General features: G+C 36.1%; 1 protein-coding gene across 1 annotated transcript in view; it reads left to right on the plus strand.

Moving 5' to 3' along the window:
• The window catches only part of SMCHD1 (structural maintenance of chromosomes flexible hinge domain containing 1), a 71,613-nt gene that overhangs the window by 20,942 nt on the left and 36,150 nt on the right, over positions 1 to 14,521 (plus strand). Inside the window, exons 8-21 of the mRNA XM_027650927.1 lie at positions 239 to 405; positions 2,415 to 2,508; positions 2,758 to 2,968; positions 3,785 to 3,902; positions 4,004 to 4,187; positions 4,717 to 4,914; positions 5,048 to 5,161; positions 5,597 to 5,703; positions 5,980 to 6,062; positions 6,217 to 6,330; positions 8,158 to 8,235; positions 8,353 to 8,472; positions 13,685 to 13,829; positions 14,047 to 14,143. Of these exons, the coding sequence (XP_027506728.1) occupies positions 239 to 405; positions 2,415 to 2,508; positions 2,758 to 2,968; positions 3,785 to 3,902; positions 4,004 to 4,187; positions 4,717 to 4,914; positions 5,048 to 5,161; positions 5,597 to 5,703; positions 5,980 to 6,062; positions 6,217 to 6,330; positions 8,158 to 8,235; positions 8,353 to 8,472; positions 13,685 to 13,829; positions 14,047 to 14,143 (1,830 nt within the window). The remainder of the gene's footprint in view (positions 1 to 238; positions 406 to 2,414; positions 2,509 to 2,757; positions 2,969 to 3,784; positions 3,903 to 4,003; positions 4,188 to 4,716; positions 4,915 to 5,047; positions 5,162 to 5,596; positions 5,704 to 5,979; positions 6,063 to 6,216; positions 6,331 to 8,157; positions 8,236 to 8,352; positions 8,473 to 13,684; positions 13,830 to 14,046; positions 14,144 to 14,521) is intronic.

Raw genomic sequence — 14,521 nt, forward strand, 5'->3', positions numbered from 1 at the left:
GACTGAACACTTCAAATGCTGTGATGTGAGTTGAAAATGAACTGGGTCAGGGATGTCACATTCTCAGCTTGTTGACTTTAGTTTGGAAACTTTTATTTTAAACTTTAATCTTTTTTGATATTTAGCATCATATGTTCTGTTTTACTTTCCTGTTATGTTTTTTAATCTCTTTCAAAGCTGATGGGAGTTCAGAAATTCAGTTTGCATTCCTACTTTTATTATTTTGCTCTTTTTGTAGCCATCTGACTCTACTCACATCACAAGTGATGATGAAAGATTTCTTCATAATCTAATATTAGAAGAAAGGGATAAAGAGAGTTTCACAGCAGTTGTCATTACAGGTGTACAACCAGATCACATGCAGTACTTGAAAAACTACTTTCACCTTTGGACAAGGCAGCTGGCGTAAGTTGATGATTTGAAAGGTTTTAGTTAAAAATGGGCTACTAACAGTCAGCTAATTATGAATTGCTTCCTTTTTGTTCTCAGCCACTGGCCTTCTTCCTGTTAAAGCTGTTCATACATCCTTTGTTGATGCTACAGTTAGTTTTCCTATCTAACTGATTTTACAGAAACTAGAACAACCGAATGTGGCCCCCTAAATCAAAGATGTTTACAAGCATCAGTTTTAATGTGACTTGATAATTGAAACGTAATTATCCAATGTAATTTTTAGTAGCATATGTCATGCTGTATTATTAATGTAATAATTAGTTATCTTATTATTAATAACTTGATCAGTTATTTTGCTCCCTGGTGTGCTCCTAACCTTGGTATAGAGCTTTGTATTTATAGTTTTTTGAAATCTTTTGATTGGTTGGCTTTTTAAACAACGACAAAAAAGTATTGCTGCTTCATCCCAGTTTAAGAGGGTGAACAATATATGCTACTGTTCCACTCAGTAGTACATCAGTAGGCCTGCAGAGCCTGGAGAAAGGGAAGTCTGAGATACCTGTGAATTGTTTGGTTTTACCTGTTAAGGTGATCTGTCTCTCTGTGAATGTGATCTGAAATAGGAAGTGATAGATCAAATTTGAAATCTGGCAAATTATAGACCTTTGTTTTCGAACTATAATTTTAATTTTTGTATTACCTGTAATCTAATAATAATAGGTAATTCTTAAAATGAGGATTATCATAAGGATTAGATAATACCTTATCATATGAAACATCATTCAGTGTTGCATGTGGCCAAAACCCTTTTTAACTTCATGAAAATGTAGAGGTATATGTGCACTGACAGATTAACTTAGGTCCCTTATTAGCTTCTAGGTGCTGTTCAGGTAAACACCCACACTGTGGGTTATGTGCATTAGTTCTCTCCAACCATCTCTTGAAATGAAAGTGCTGCCTCCATCTGAAATGGACCAGGTGCAATTATTCAAGTATATGCCCTGTAGCTGTTACAGTAAAACTAATCAGATTTAGCTTTCTGGTAATGGCCTTTTTTCCCTCAAACACCTCCACATACCTTTCTACCATACCTTTTGCCACATGTTTCATTCTGCTTTAGTGGGCTACAGCAGAGCCCTCATTGTTTTGGATGCTTTGAAGTGGAGACGAACCCCTAAAATAACTATGTCTTAAGGCCATGAGAGCACCTTTTGAAGTCTGGAGAAAAAGCAGACAAAATGCTAAGCAATTTGGACATACTGTAAAGTCCTAAGCAATGAGGCTATGAGGAGCTTTTTGCTGGGAAGCAAGATTTCTTCTTGGGGCACATTTAGTGTAGTGGATGTCAGAAGCAAAGCGCTTGCGGGTGCATTCAGTCCCACTGACTCGTATAATCTCATTTTTCTGCATGCCACCACCCTAAGGTTTAAGGATTCAGTCTTTGAAGTTGGAAGAACTAGCTAGCTTGCTGAGAAGTTGAAGTAAATGGAGTTAAGTTCCTCAGTTTTCTCAAACTTTGTATCTATGAAATGAATTAATCTATCTGACCGTGTTTTTTGAAGTTTCTTAAATGAGCAAAAATGCCCATTAGAAAATACTGTTTAGAAATAGAAGAATTGAGCACATCCATGACTCTTGCCTATATTCAAATATTGGTAAATAACTTAAGGATAGTGATTGTTGGTTAAATGTTTCAATTGCTATTAGGTGATTGATACAAAACTGGTATCAGAAACAAAGTGGGGAAAACTTAATCTGTAGTTCTTTCTCATCTCCAGAGTGCAGAACAATTTACAGTAGTTTTTTAGTTTGTGCTTTGATGTAAAAGATCTGGTAGCCATGTAACAATCATAGGGGTTTTTTTCACTTATGCATCTTCTTCCAATTTATTTCCAACTATTTTATCCAAAAATTGGATATTTTAATAGAAATATGAGCTTATTTAGATTTTTTTTAAATTACAATGTGCAATTTCTGAATTTCACTTTCTGGTTTTGCATATTTTTTTTTAAATATTTCAGACATATCTATCACTACTATATCCATGGACCAAAAGGAAATGAAACTAATGCTGTAACAAAAGACATAAGCCCTTTCAACAACATCGACATTCAGGTAAGAGGTTTTATTACATATTAGTCAAAAGTCTTCTTTAATGGCAGCTTATTTCATATTGTGCCTGTTTCTCTTTATTCATGCGTTTTGAACTACAGCATTTTAAGATGTGTATGTAATTTAATTTTTTTAAAGCTAAACTATTTATTGTTGCAGCATAGGAACTTATTCATTTGCTAACAGTCAAGTGTCAAAATGCTAATTACTTTGTCTTTTGATCTGAGGAAAAATCAACTTGTTTTCTTCCAGATTTCAATGTTCGAAAAAGGAAAAGTACCAAAGATTGTCAATCTGAGGGAGATCAAAGATGACATGCAGACATTGTATATAAATACTGCAGCAGATAGTTTTGAGTTTAAGGCACATGTTGAAGAAGAAGGTATAGTGGAAGGCATCATCCGATATCATCCTTTCCTGTATGATAAAGAAACATACCCTGATGATCCGTGCTATCCATCAAGTGAGTGAAATGTTTTGCTACTTGTCAGTCCTATCATAGACAATTCCACTACTCTAAATGTTTAAATGAAATAAAAACTAAAACAATTGAAATTGAAGTGCAAATTATTACCTGATTTAAGTTGTGTCAGAACAAAAAAGTTCACATTCTTTGGATGAACAGATCCTGTGAATAAATTGGCTGTTGTGGTAACTTATTTGTGTAAACCTGATCTTTGGTATAACACTGTCTGATTTCAAACTATAAACTCTCAGGGACTGTAGTCAGATTGAAACTTTCCATCTTTCTGACTGTTAGATCTTTGCTCCAAGAAACTAATAAAATACCAGCAGTTAGATTCAAAAGATTCTGATAGCAGAATACTGCAAAGGACAACATGTAGTCTGAAGTCCTTAATTTAAAATTAGTTTATTCAGTTGTGATGAGTTTTCAAATGCTGAGGAGTTTAAAATATACTGTGTTGGTTTTTTTTTTTTTTTTTACAAAATCTTGAGCTTAATTGTGAAGAGATTTTATGATATTAGAAGAACATCAGTTGAAATTAAGAGGAAAAATAATACTTATTCAAATTCAAAACTTTCAAATTTGGTAGATTTGGTAATATTCAACTCCTATTTAAAATTTTTACTTAGCTTTCCTAGTTTTTCTGCTTGGTATATTTAAAATATGAAAAAAATTCCTTATGTTGTATATAGCTACCTTGATATCATGTGCACTGCTACTGTGCTCAACTTAATTTAGTCTACGCTGGTTTTTTATATTAGTTTTTTTAATGAATTTATGTTGGTTTTGTTGTTGTTTTTTTTTTAAATCAAGGATTAAACGATGATGATGATGATGACTGCTTTATAGTAGAAAAAGGTGCCAGAGGAAAAAGGCCTATTTTTGAATGTTTTTGGAATGGTAGATTAATACCATACACAACCGTGGAAGAGTAAGTGGTAATCTGTTTCTACAATGTAAACCAGTCTGTTTCCATAATGTAAACCTCTCTTTATAAAGGGGGATTTTAATGTCTTTCTCCTTTTGTTTCAGTTTTGACTGGTGTGCTCCTCCAAAGAAGAGAGGATTGGCACCAGTTGAATGCTACTACAGAATTTCTGGTGCATTGTTTACCAATGATAAGTTCCAGGTCAGCACAAACAAACTCACTTTCATGGATCTGGAGCTGAAGCTAAAAGATAAAAATACTCTGTTCACGAGAATCTTCAATGGACAGGTGATAGTTGCGTTATGTTAAGTATTTCTTCTTGATAAAAGTTTAATGCACATGATACAGAAACCTTTGCTCACTGCTAATTTGCTCATATCACTGAATATTGCCTGGTTCTAAATAACATTCACCTTGTGCATTTCTGCAGGACTTTGTAGCAGATATATCTCTGTTTTAGTGAGTAATAAGGCTGAATCTTTAAATCTGAGAAAACAAGACTCAGTATTTTTCCCTTTATTTTCTCAAACAGTTACTTTGTTTAGATGTTATATGACAGTTTTTGTAGAAAGACACCCTTCATGGAGGAATATGGCTGCTGGGGGAAGCACTTTTCTTTGACTTGAAGTGTAGCTTTCCTAGAATTTTGTCATGTTTTCAAGCTGAAGAATCCTTGGGGTTTGGTTTTGTTGTTAGGTTTTTTTATGTTTGAGTACAGTATCTCTGTACTCTTAAAATTGTTCCAACTTCTGAAGTGGTCAGATTTAAATTTTTTAATGCATTGCTAATATGTATTTCTTTTGTAATCTCTTCGTAGGAGCAGCGAATGAAAATTGACAGAGAATTTGCTTTGTGGCTCAAAGACTGTCATGAAAAATATGACAAACAGATAAAATTCACAGTCTTTAAAGGAATAACTGTACGTACTGATATACCATCCAAAAGATTGCAGAGCCCTTGGACAATGTATGCTGCAATAGAGTGGGATGGAAAAATATACAAAACTGGACAGCTGGTAAGTTAGTTGCTCACTGATGTTGGGGTTTTGCTTGTTTTGTCATAGGTGATTTGAACCCTCTAAAGGGCAGATACTATGTATTTGATGCAGAAGTAATGCATTGCCATTAATTGTTGTCTTCTCTTTGCAGGTGAAAAGTATTAAGACTCATCCAATATTCTATGGAAGTATCGAGAAATTTTTTTTGTATGGAGACCATGATGGGGATATATTTGCCACTGGAGGAGAGGTTCAAATTGCTTTGGTAAGACAAATATAGAAAGGATTCACACACCTAGTTTACCTATGAAATCTTTAAACAAAATCCTGTGTCAGATTTATTTAAATTACTTTTAAACTATTGAAAATTATGTGGGTTTTGACATTCAGCAATCTAGAAATAATCAAACTAGTTACTGTAGTTTTAATATAAATATATTAAAATTATTATCCAGTGTCAACAATCTGATGCATTTAAATTTGCATATCAAATAGAGTATCACAGTTGGTATCAATAGTATGTTTGCAACCATTCTTAACCATTGTGATTTCAGCAAATTTTAGAACAGTGTCTTGTGCTGTCCGCAGGTAGTATTTATTAGCTTGTTGCATTATGTCTATGTCAACTTGTCTAGTCCCTTGGTCTTCTCTGACATACTGTAATCTGGCCATTTATAACTGCACTGAATTTTTATTTCAGGAACCACAGGCGTTGTATGCTGAAATGAGAATTATTCCAATCTCAAAACTTGACAGAACAGTGTCTGAGAAAGTCGTTAAAAAATACATAGAGGATGAAATGGCAAGGTAAGCACTGAGTTGTAATTACATAGTTGTGGAGTTTCTAATTACAGTTTTAGTATTTCTTCAGCAACAAAAAGAAGTTCAGTTTTATTCCCAAATGGGAGAGCAGTCAGCTGTTTCAGCTGTTTCAGTAGAAACAAAATTTTAAACCAAGAAGAAATAGTTCAGGGTTTGGGTTTTTTTTTTTACCCCAAAAATAGTTTCCAGTATATTCAGCTAAAGATAAATTACCTTTTCTTAATATCACTGAAAAACTGTTCATCCTTTCTTTTTTATTAGACTTCCTGACAGATTATCGGTAACATGGCCTGAAGGGGATGAGTTATTACCAAATGAAACAAGATTTGCTGGTACACCAATAGGTATATTTTTTTTCTTCCAAATAATAAAACATTAAATGCCAATTAAAAAATTTATTATGCACTCTTGTTAAAAAAAGGAAGCATACAGCAATCTCTGATCACTTATAATCCACAGTATATTTTAAAAGTCCATTATTTTTCCTTTTAAATATAGGAGCGTTAAGAATAGAAATTTTGAATAAAAAAGGAGAAACAATGCAAAAACTTCCAGGTACAAGCCATGGAGGTTCAAAGAAACTTCTTGTTGAACTGAAGGTTATTTTACATTGTAAGTATTTCAGTATATTTAATTGTCTTTATTATTTTATAAATGCATAATGGATAATGTATTTCTTTGTGTATATACATATAATAAGTATAAATCTAGTGATTTACTGTGATTTACTGTTTTGTGGTTTCCATTTGTGGGTGCTTTACTTGATATTCTCACATTGCATTGTTGAAGAATTGCATTCTGTCCAAGGCAGCTGAAATTACTCAGTTTTGCATTGAACACATATTAGAACACTAAATTATCTGAAAACTCCAATTCTACCATGTCAAATGTATTTGAAATTTATAGAAAGTTAAAATCTTTTTTACCTTGTTTATTTCCATATATGATAGGAAAATCCAATTCCTTTATCATATTGGAATTGTAAAAAATACCTTTCTGAAGCACTGAGATTATTATAGTGATACGTGTGAAAGAAAACCAAATAGAAGTATCTTAGCTTCAGTTTAGTATACATGTCATAAGAATACACATCATATTTTAATGGCTCTCATTATTTGGGAACTGTCTGCTGTGCATGACCACTGTCCAGTGTAGTGTGCTGGGGCATAAAGAGATTGGAATTTAAAAAAAGGTGTTCATGTATTACAGATTATCGACATGACAAATCAGTGTTATGCCACCTTAACTGAGATACACCATCCTGAGTTCAGGATGTATGGACTTGAGAGAGACATGGTGTTTCTATTATCCTATTTTGTCAGTGTTGTTCCTAGGAGAAATAAACCCGTTTGCTTCTGATCACTGAAAAGTCTGCCTTCAGACCTGTTGTGTCTCCTGACAACTTGATTCGTTGATGGCAGTTTGTGCTTAAAACTGTTTCTACTGCTTCTTGTCTTTTTTCTCTAGTCAATTGAGGTATCACTAGAGTAGTTCCCCTGTTCTTCACCAGAACAATGAGTAAATCCTGTAAGTGCAGATTTGGGCATGGCATACCTGTTAAACCCCTAATTGTACAAACAAGAGTAACATGATTACAACCATATGAAGACCAACAGTGTACAAAATGTTTCTCTTTCAATGAATGGAATACTTGGCAGAATGTACTGTGGACTGAGTACACACAGAGATGAGCTACAAGAAACTTCATACCTCATCTGTTAGTAGAGAGTCTTATTATACAAGATTTGGTTCAAAATTGGAGTTTGAATTAGGGTTGAGAGAATGATAAAGCAGAGGAGTCTGATGGGCATTGAAACAGCTGCCAAAGGAAAGGGTGGGATAGCAGGAGAACTAGGCTATGAGAAACTACTTGTCTGAACTGAGTTAGGAACACTTTGTGCAGGGAAGAAAGGGCTGGAAAGACATCTGGGATATGAGGAATGTTTTTATCTGGGCTATGATGAAGTGGGGCTTGAAAGCTTTGGCCAAAAAATAAGGTTAGGTTGACCTTTAATTATGACTTTATGGTAATGAAAGTAATGCAGACACTTGCGCAGGAAGGCCTCTGCCATATAAAGTGTTTACATTTGCTATTATAGATAAGAATTTCAATCCTATTTTCCTCTGCTGTTAGTGCTTCTATTTGATTCATTGCATATCAAAAAATAAAGTGGGTTTGAGCTGAGGGAAAGAGAAAGCTGGAGTGACTAGGTGAAGCAGGAACATGAAGGGTTACCAAATGAAAGGCTGCTACTTTGTGTCATGTGTCTGAGGCTAGCAGTTTTTAATTAAAATTGGATTAGCTGTGATCAATGTGTTTAATTGGGGAGCTGAATTGATATTTAGTAGATCTAGAAGTGATAGTAATAAGTGATAGTAATGCTTAAAAAAGATGCAAACTTATGGTGTAAAATCTAAATACTTGTGTTTGTTTTGCAGCACCTACTGAGAATAAAGAAATAATTTCCCATATCAGTCAGCATGGAGGCAAATGGCCATACTGGTTTAAGAAAATGGGTAAGTTTGCATATTCAATATCTTGAGGTTTGGTTTTTGGTTGGTTGGTTGGTTGGTTTCGTTTTTTGGTTGGAGAGGGGATTTTTTCTTTCTAAGTGTATTTTTATCTTTGTTTAGAAAATCTTCAGAAACTTGGGAACTACTCCTTGAAACTGCAAGTCGTATTGAATGAAAGTAATGCAGACACTTACGCCGGGAGGCCTCTACCATCTAAAGTATTTAAATTTACTATTATAGGTAAGAATTCCAATCTAATATTCTTCTACTGTTACTGTTTCTAGTTGATTCATTGTATATCAAAATTATTCATGTTTTAATTGAGAGGTAATTTTCAGCACTGAAAAGTAGCATGTGCATGTCAAATATGAAGCATTTCCAGGGAAAAAAAGTTTTTCCTAATAGGTTTTGATCTGACCTGTAGTGTGTTGGCTCTGCTGTACAGTCAGTTTAAAAAAAAAAAAAAAAAAGTTTTGATGCAATCTAAAGCTCCCTAATGTGAACTTTCCCAAATGTACTTAGAAAAAGAAACTTCTACTTAATTAGAATCACTCTTTTTCCTCATGCCATGGACATAAATATTCTTTCATAAAACTAGTATTTATTAGGCCAACTTTCATGCATAAACCACAGAAACTCATTAAAGAAACAGGTTATACATTTAAAATATGCATGTTGAGATTGAAGTGGGTTTTTTTTTTTTTAATTAAGGGAAGAATCCTGTGCAAAACTAAATTCTCATTTGATTGTATTGAGTCTGTCTCTTTGGATTAACCATCATAAAATACTTTACTAGAATACCAGATTAAAAATAATACTGTTAAATATGTTTAATGTTAGTCTGTCTTGCCTTACACTCTGGTATGTGTATATGTATGTGACCTACAGTAGTCTGTATAGATCTTATCTTCCCCCAAAAATTCATAGACTTCGGTTTTAATGACACTGTTGAAGACTGTGAGACACACAATGTACAGTTACAGCGTGGTTTTGGTGTGGTTTTACTAGTCCTGTATCTCTTACCCTCTAAGATGATTTCATTTCCTGATATATTTGTCTGCGTTTATCTGTTAGTAGTTGGTTACTTTTTGTTTATAAACCTTTCCTGCATGGCTATTTATATTTATGTTCCCCTTCAGAAAGGATAGGCAAAGAAGAAGTGGTGGGGTAGCCTGGGAGTGTTTTGACTTTCTAGAGCTTGATGATGGTGACAATAGGGTTGAGTGTGTAAGAAGTGGGGGGAAGGCCAACAAGGCAGATGTTGTGGTGAGAGTCTGTGTTAAAGACCACTTAACCAGGATGAACAGGCGGTGAAATATATAAGCAGCTGGGAGAAGTATAACAATCACTAGCCCTTGTTCTCCTGGGGGGCTTCAGCTAAGCAGGTATCTGCAGGAAATACAGCAGAGAGGAAACACTCTGGAAGATTCCTGGAGTGTGTGGAACATAACTTACTGACACTGCTGGTGAGGGAGCCAACCAGGGAGGGCACCCCACTGGACTTACTGTTCATGAACAGAAAAGGACTGGTGGGTTATGTGATGGTCGGAAGCTGGCTTGGTCTTGGGCACATTGATCAAATGTATACAAAATGATAGTTTTCTATTCTTGAAGAAGTAAGTAGGATGGTTAACAGAACTGCCATGCTGGATTTCCAGAGGGCAGACTTTGGCCTGTTTAGGAGAGTGGTTGACAGGATCCCTTGGGAGGCAGTCCTGAAGGGCAAAGGAGTTCATGAAGGCGGGACATTCTTCCAGAAGGAAATCTTAAAGCCAGAGGAGCAGGCTGTCCCTGTGTGCTGAAAGACAAGCTGACAGGGAAGAAGACCAGCCTGGCTGAAAAGATAGCATTGGCTGGAACTCAGGTGAAAAAAAAGAGAGTTTATGGCCTTTGGAAGAGGGGACAGGCAACTCAGGAGGACTACAAGGATGTCATGAGGTTATGCAGGGAGAAAATTAGTAAAGCCAAAGCCCAATTAGAGCTTAATCTGGCTACTGCTGTAAAATACAACAAAAAATGTTCTATAAATACATTAGGAAGGCTAATGAGGGCTAAGGAGAATCTCCATCTTTATGGATGTGGAAGGGAAGCAGAGTGGAAAAGGATAAGGTTCTTAATGCTTTCTCTGCCTCAGTCTTTAATAATAAGACCAATTGTTCTCCAAGTACCCATCCCCCTTAGCTGGAAGACAGGGACAAGGAGCAGAATGAATAATCCAAGGGGGCAAATGGTCAGCAATACCATTAGAAACATACAGGTCTATAGAGCCAGATGGGGTCCTTCCAAAGGTACTGAGGGAGCTGGTGGAAGTGCTCACTGAGCCCTTTCCATCATTTACCAGCAGTCCTGGCTGACCACAGTGGTCCCAGTTGTCTGGAGGTGAGCAAATGTGATGCCCATCTGCAAGAAGGGCTGGAAGGAGGATCCAGGGAACTATGGGCCTGTCAGCATGACCTCAATGCCAGCAATGGTCATGGAGCAGATCATCCTGAGTTGCATCACACAGCATGTACAGGACAACCTCCTGTGTTTTAGTGTGTGCCCATTGCCTCTGGTCCTCTGTCACGGGAAAGAATCTGCCTCCACTTTCTTTACACTCTCCCTTCAGTTATTTACAGACATTGATAAGATCCCCATGAATCTTCTCTTCTCCAGGAAGAGCAGCCCCAGCTCTCCCAGTCTTTCTTCATATGAGAGATGACAGAATCACAGAGTGGTTTGTGCTGCAAGGGACCCTAAAGATCATCTAGTTCCAACCCTCCTGCCATGGGCAGGGACACCTTCCACTAGCCCAGGTTGCTCAAAGCCCCATCCTACCTGGCCATGAACACTTCCAGGAATGGGGCAACAACAACTTTTCTGGGAAAATTATTCCAGTGCATCACCACCCTCCAGTCCCTTCATCATCTTCATGGCCTTTGCTGGTCTCATGCTTCTGTGTTGTAAGGTAATATGCCCAGAACTGGATGCAGTACTCCAAGTGTTGCCTCACATATGCTGAGTAGAGAGGAAGGATCACCTCCCTCCACCTGCTGGCAACACTTCTAACACAGCCCATGAAGGTTATTGCTGCTTTTGCAGCAAGAGCACATTGTTGGCTTGTGTGCACTCTCTTATCCACCAGGATCCCAGGCAATCTTCCACAAAGCTGCTTTCGAGGTGCTTAGTTGACAGCTTGGGGACTGTTCTTGCTGAATTTCAAGAGGTTTCTGACAGCCCAGTTCTGCAGTCTGTTGAGGTCCCTCTGGGTGGCACCACAACTCTCAAGTTTGTCAGCCATTCTTCCCAGTTTTGTATCATCAGCAAACTTGCTGAAGGTACAATCTACCCCATCATCCAGATCATCAGTGAAGACGTGAAACAGAATAAAACCCAGTATTGACCCCGGGGGCAGCCCCTACTTACTGCCTTCCAACAAGACTTCATGCCACTGATAACCACTCTCTGTGGTTATGTTTTCACTGTGAGGGTGACCTAGTACTGGGACAAGTTGCCCAATATGTTGTGGAGTCTACATGCTCTGGGATATTCAAAAGTTGTCTGGACATGTTCCTAGGCAATTTACTCTAGGGTGGCCCTGCTTGAACCAGGGTCACAAGCCTCTGGCTTGAGCAGAGGACCTCCAGAAAACCCTTCCAACCTCAACCATTCTGTGAATCTACAAGAGGGTGGGGAAAGAGGAAGGTAAAAATAATACTGATTCCTTAACGTTTAAAATGGATATTTTCACTACAATTTTGGTAGATAAAGCTAACATCTGTTTTCAGAAGATCAAGAAAAAAAATCACTGTTTCCAGTAGCCTCCTATTTCTTCCTCAAAAGAAGAGGTTCTCTGAATGCAAACCCTTTAGGCAGAAAAGAGTTCTTTGTAGCATATTCTTCTAAAAGCTTTTTCTTATTGGCACAGTAGAAAGAGGTATTCTTGTATGATAATACAGGAAAAAAGTGTTTGGCATTACTTGAGAAAAGTAACTATCTAAACATATGTCTGAAAACTTGTCATTGAAGTCTCAAGATATTTCCAAGAAAAGAAAAAGAAATCTCTGAACAAAAATGAACTGTATCTGCTCCTTTATATCTTTATCAAAATGAAAAGAGAATCTTAAAAGTTGCGAAGTTGTATTTTGCATTTTAAAAATTTTTCTCAGTAGTAGTGTGGCTTTCCCCTGTATAGAAGCATTCAATTAAAGATTCCTGAGCCGTAACAATTGAAATGAATCGCCTTGGAAAGGAATATAAACTTGAAAAAATCTAATTAACTAATAGTTTGAATCTTTTAACGCAAGGGATACCAAAAGCAACTTTTGCTATGTATTGCTGCTTTTTTATTCAACATTTTTAATATGTGGAGTCTTGAAAATTGAATATTTCAAGTCTTTATTGTTGTGATGTTTTGTGTTGTCTCAAAGGCAGCCATAAATCTTCACACTCGTTATTCCAAAATATTAACATTTGTGTGACCTTTTATGTATGTAGGTTCCAAAAATAAAAAAAAAAAAAATCTAAACTGAAAAAGCAGCATTTTTGTCTGAGGAACAAAATATTTTATTTCTCTATTTATAGTTCTTGATAAACTAAAAAATCATCATAAATGCTGGTTAAAACTGAATTTCCTGGGTTTTTTAGGTGGTTATTTTACTGTTATTTTCTCAAATCGTTTTACGGTTTTATCATTTACTTATAAGTAAAACTGTAGGCACTCTAAGATTGAGGTCTTTTTCTTGTCATAACCAGTAAATAATTTTGGCCAGTACAAGGTGTCCTCTCTTGTGCAAAGGAATCTCTTTGATAATGACACCTGTGGGTAGTGAAAGTAGTTGTTAATTTGAGTTCAAAATTATTTCATAGGACATATATTTACTGTTTAGTTCAGCAGTGCCTTGCTTCTTTATTTTAAAGGCTGGTTGGTCAAGACAGTTCGATTCCACGAAACATGACTCTGATTTCCAAACTCCCATTTGTTAGCATTCTGCTTGATCTCATTTATTAGGGCCTAATTGGAGGCAGTCTAATGGGGCCAGATTTCAGAGGGAGGATGCACTCACATTTCTTTTTTTAATACACATTATTACTCATCTTTATCTCTCAGATTTGGGGTAGTTGTAGAACAAAAATGTTTTGCTGCATAAATGATTTTATTTTACTATAATTAAAGCACTTAAATGTTTTAAAAAAGCTGTCTACAAGGAACTTGTCCAGTTTCAGGTGCTGTAGTGATGTTCTAAATACTCTCCTGTTATATTTCTTATGCTGTTATGTTTTAACTATTGTTTTATGTTAGTGTAAGTTAAAAAAAGACGATCAATCAGTAAACAATAACTTTGGTTACATATTCTGAACAGCCTGTTTACTTTGCAGCTGCAAACCACTTGACTTAATTGCAACCTTAATCAAGAAAAATCCAATGAGCACACATAATTCTTTCTAAACATGTGTTATTCTTTTCTCTTAGAGGGCAAACCAGAGAAATTTTTGGTTGGTCTTTTGGAGCTTCCTTTTCGAATTGGAGTACCTTTTAACATTCCTTTGGAATTGCAGGATGAATTTGGTCATGCAACACACTTGTCATCTCGCATGAGACCAATTCTTGAAGCTAGGTAATTCAACCATCTCTCCTTTTTTGTCCTTTCTTCGTGTGACAATTATATAGTAATACTTTGGGGTTTGTCTCAGTGATATACGGGATTTTTTTCACATAAATTAGATGGCATTTTTGCTTTTATTTCCGTAAGAGTATCTGAAAGTATCTTGTATAGTGAAACACCCTGTTTGTTTTTAAATTTATTCTGTTGTGTTTTCTATATATTTTTCTAGTGGATTAACATTGAAGCATGACGACATACCTGTGGGAGCAAAGTGTGTCATTAAAGGTGTCACTGCTAAAGGCTGTATCAATAGTTGCCAGGGCAAGGTAGGCTAACATATTTAAAGTTGAAGTAACATATTACAAAAAAACCCACAGAACAAGTGATTTTTATGTAAAATGAATTGTCACATAGTGTCAGGTAAGTTTGCCCTACACTAATGACTGCAGGTATTTAGTTTATTTATTTTTAGGGATATTTTCAAATTATCCCTTATAGTTCTACCTTGAGCAGTTTGTCTTTCTCATAGCTGCACTCTGTTAGCTGATGGAACTGGAGCTGGAGGGGCTGAGCACAATATGGATGGATGTGTGGTAGAGTGTGCCCAGCAGACTAAATCAGCTGTCTGAGTTTGAACTGGTGCTGAAATTGGTTTAAACTAAATCATCCTGGTGACTTTTGCACTGAATTATCACAGGGAGCAC

Source organism: Corapipo altera, unplaced genomic scaffold (assembly GCF_003945725.1).
Source record: "Corapipo altera isolate COAL_440 unplaced genomic scaffold, ASM394572v1 24, whole genome shotgun sequence".
Lineage (NCBI taxonomy): Eukaryota > Metazoa > Chordata > Aves > Passeriformes > Pipridae > Corapipo > Corapipo altera.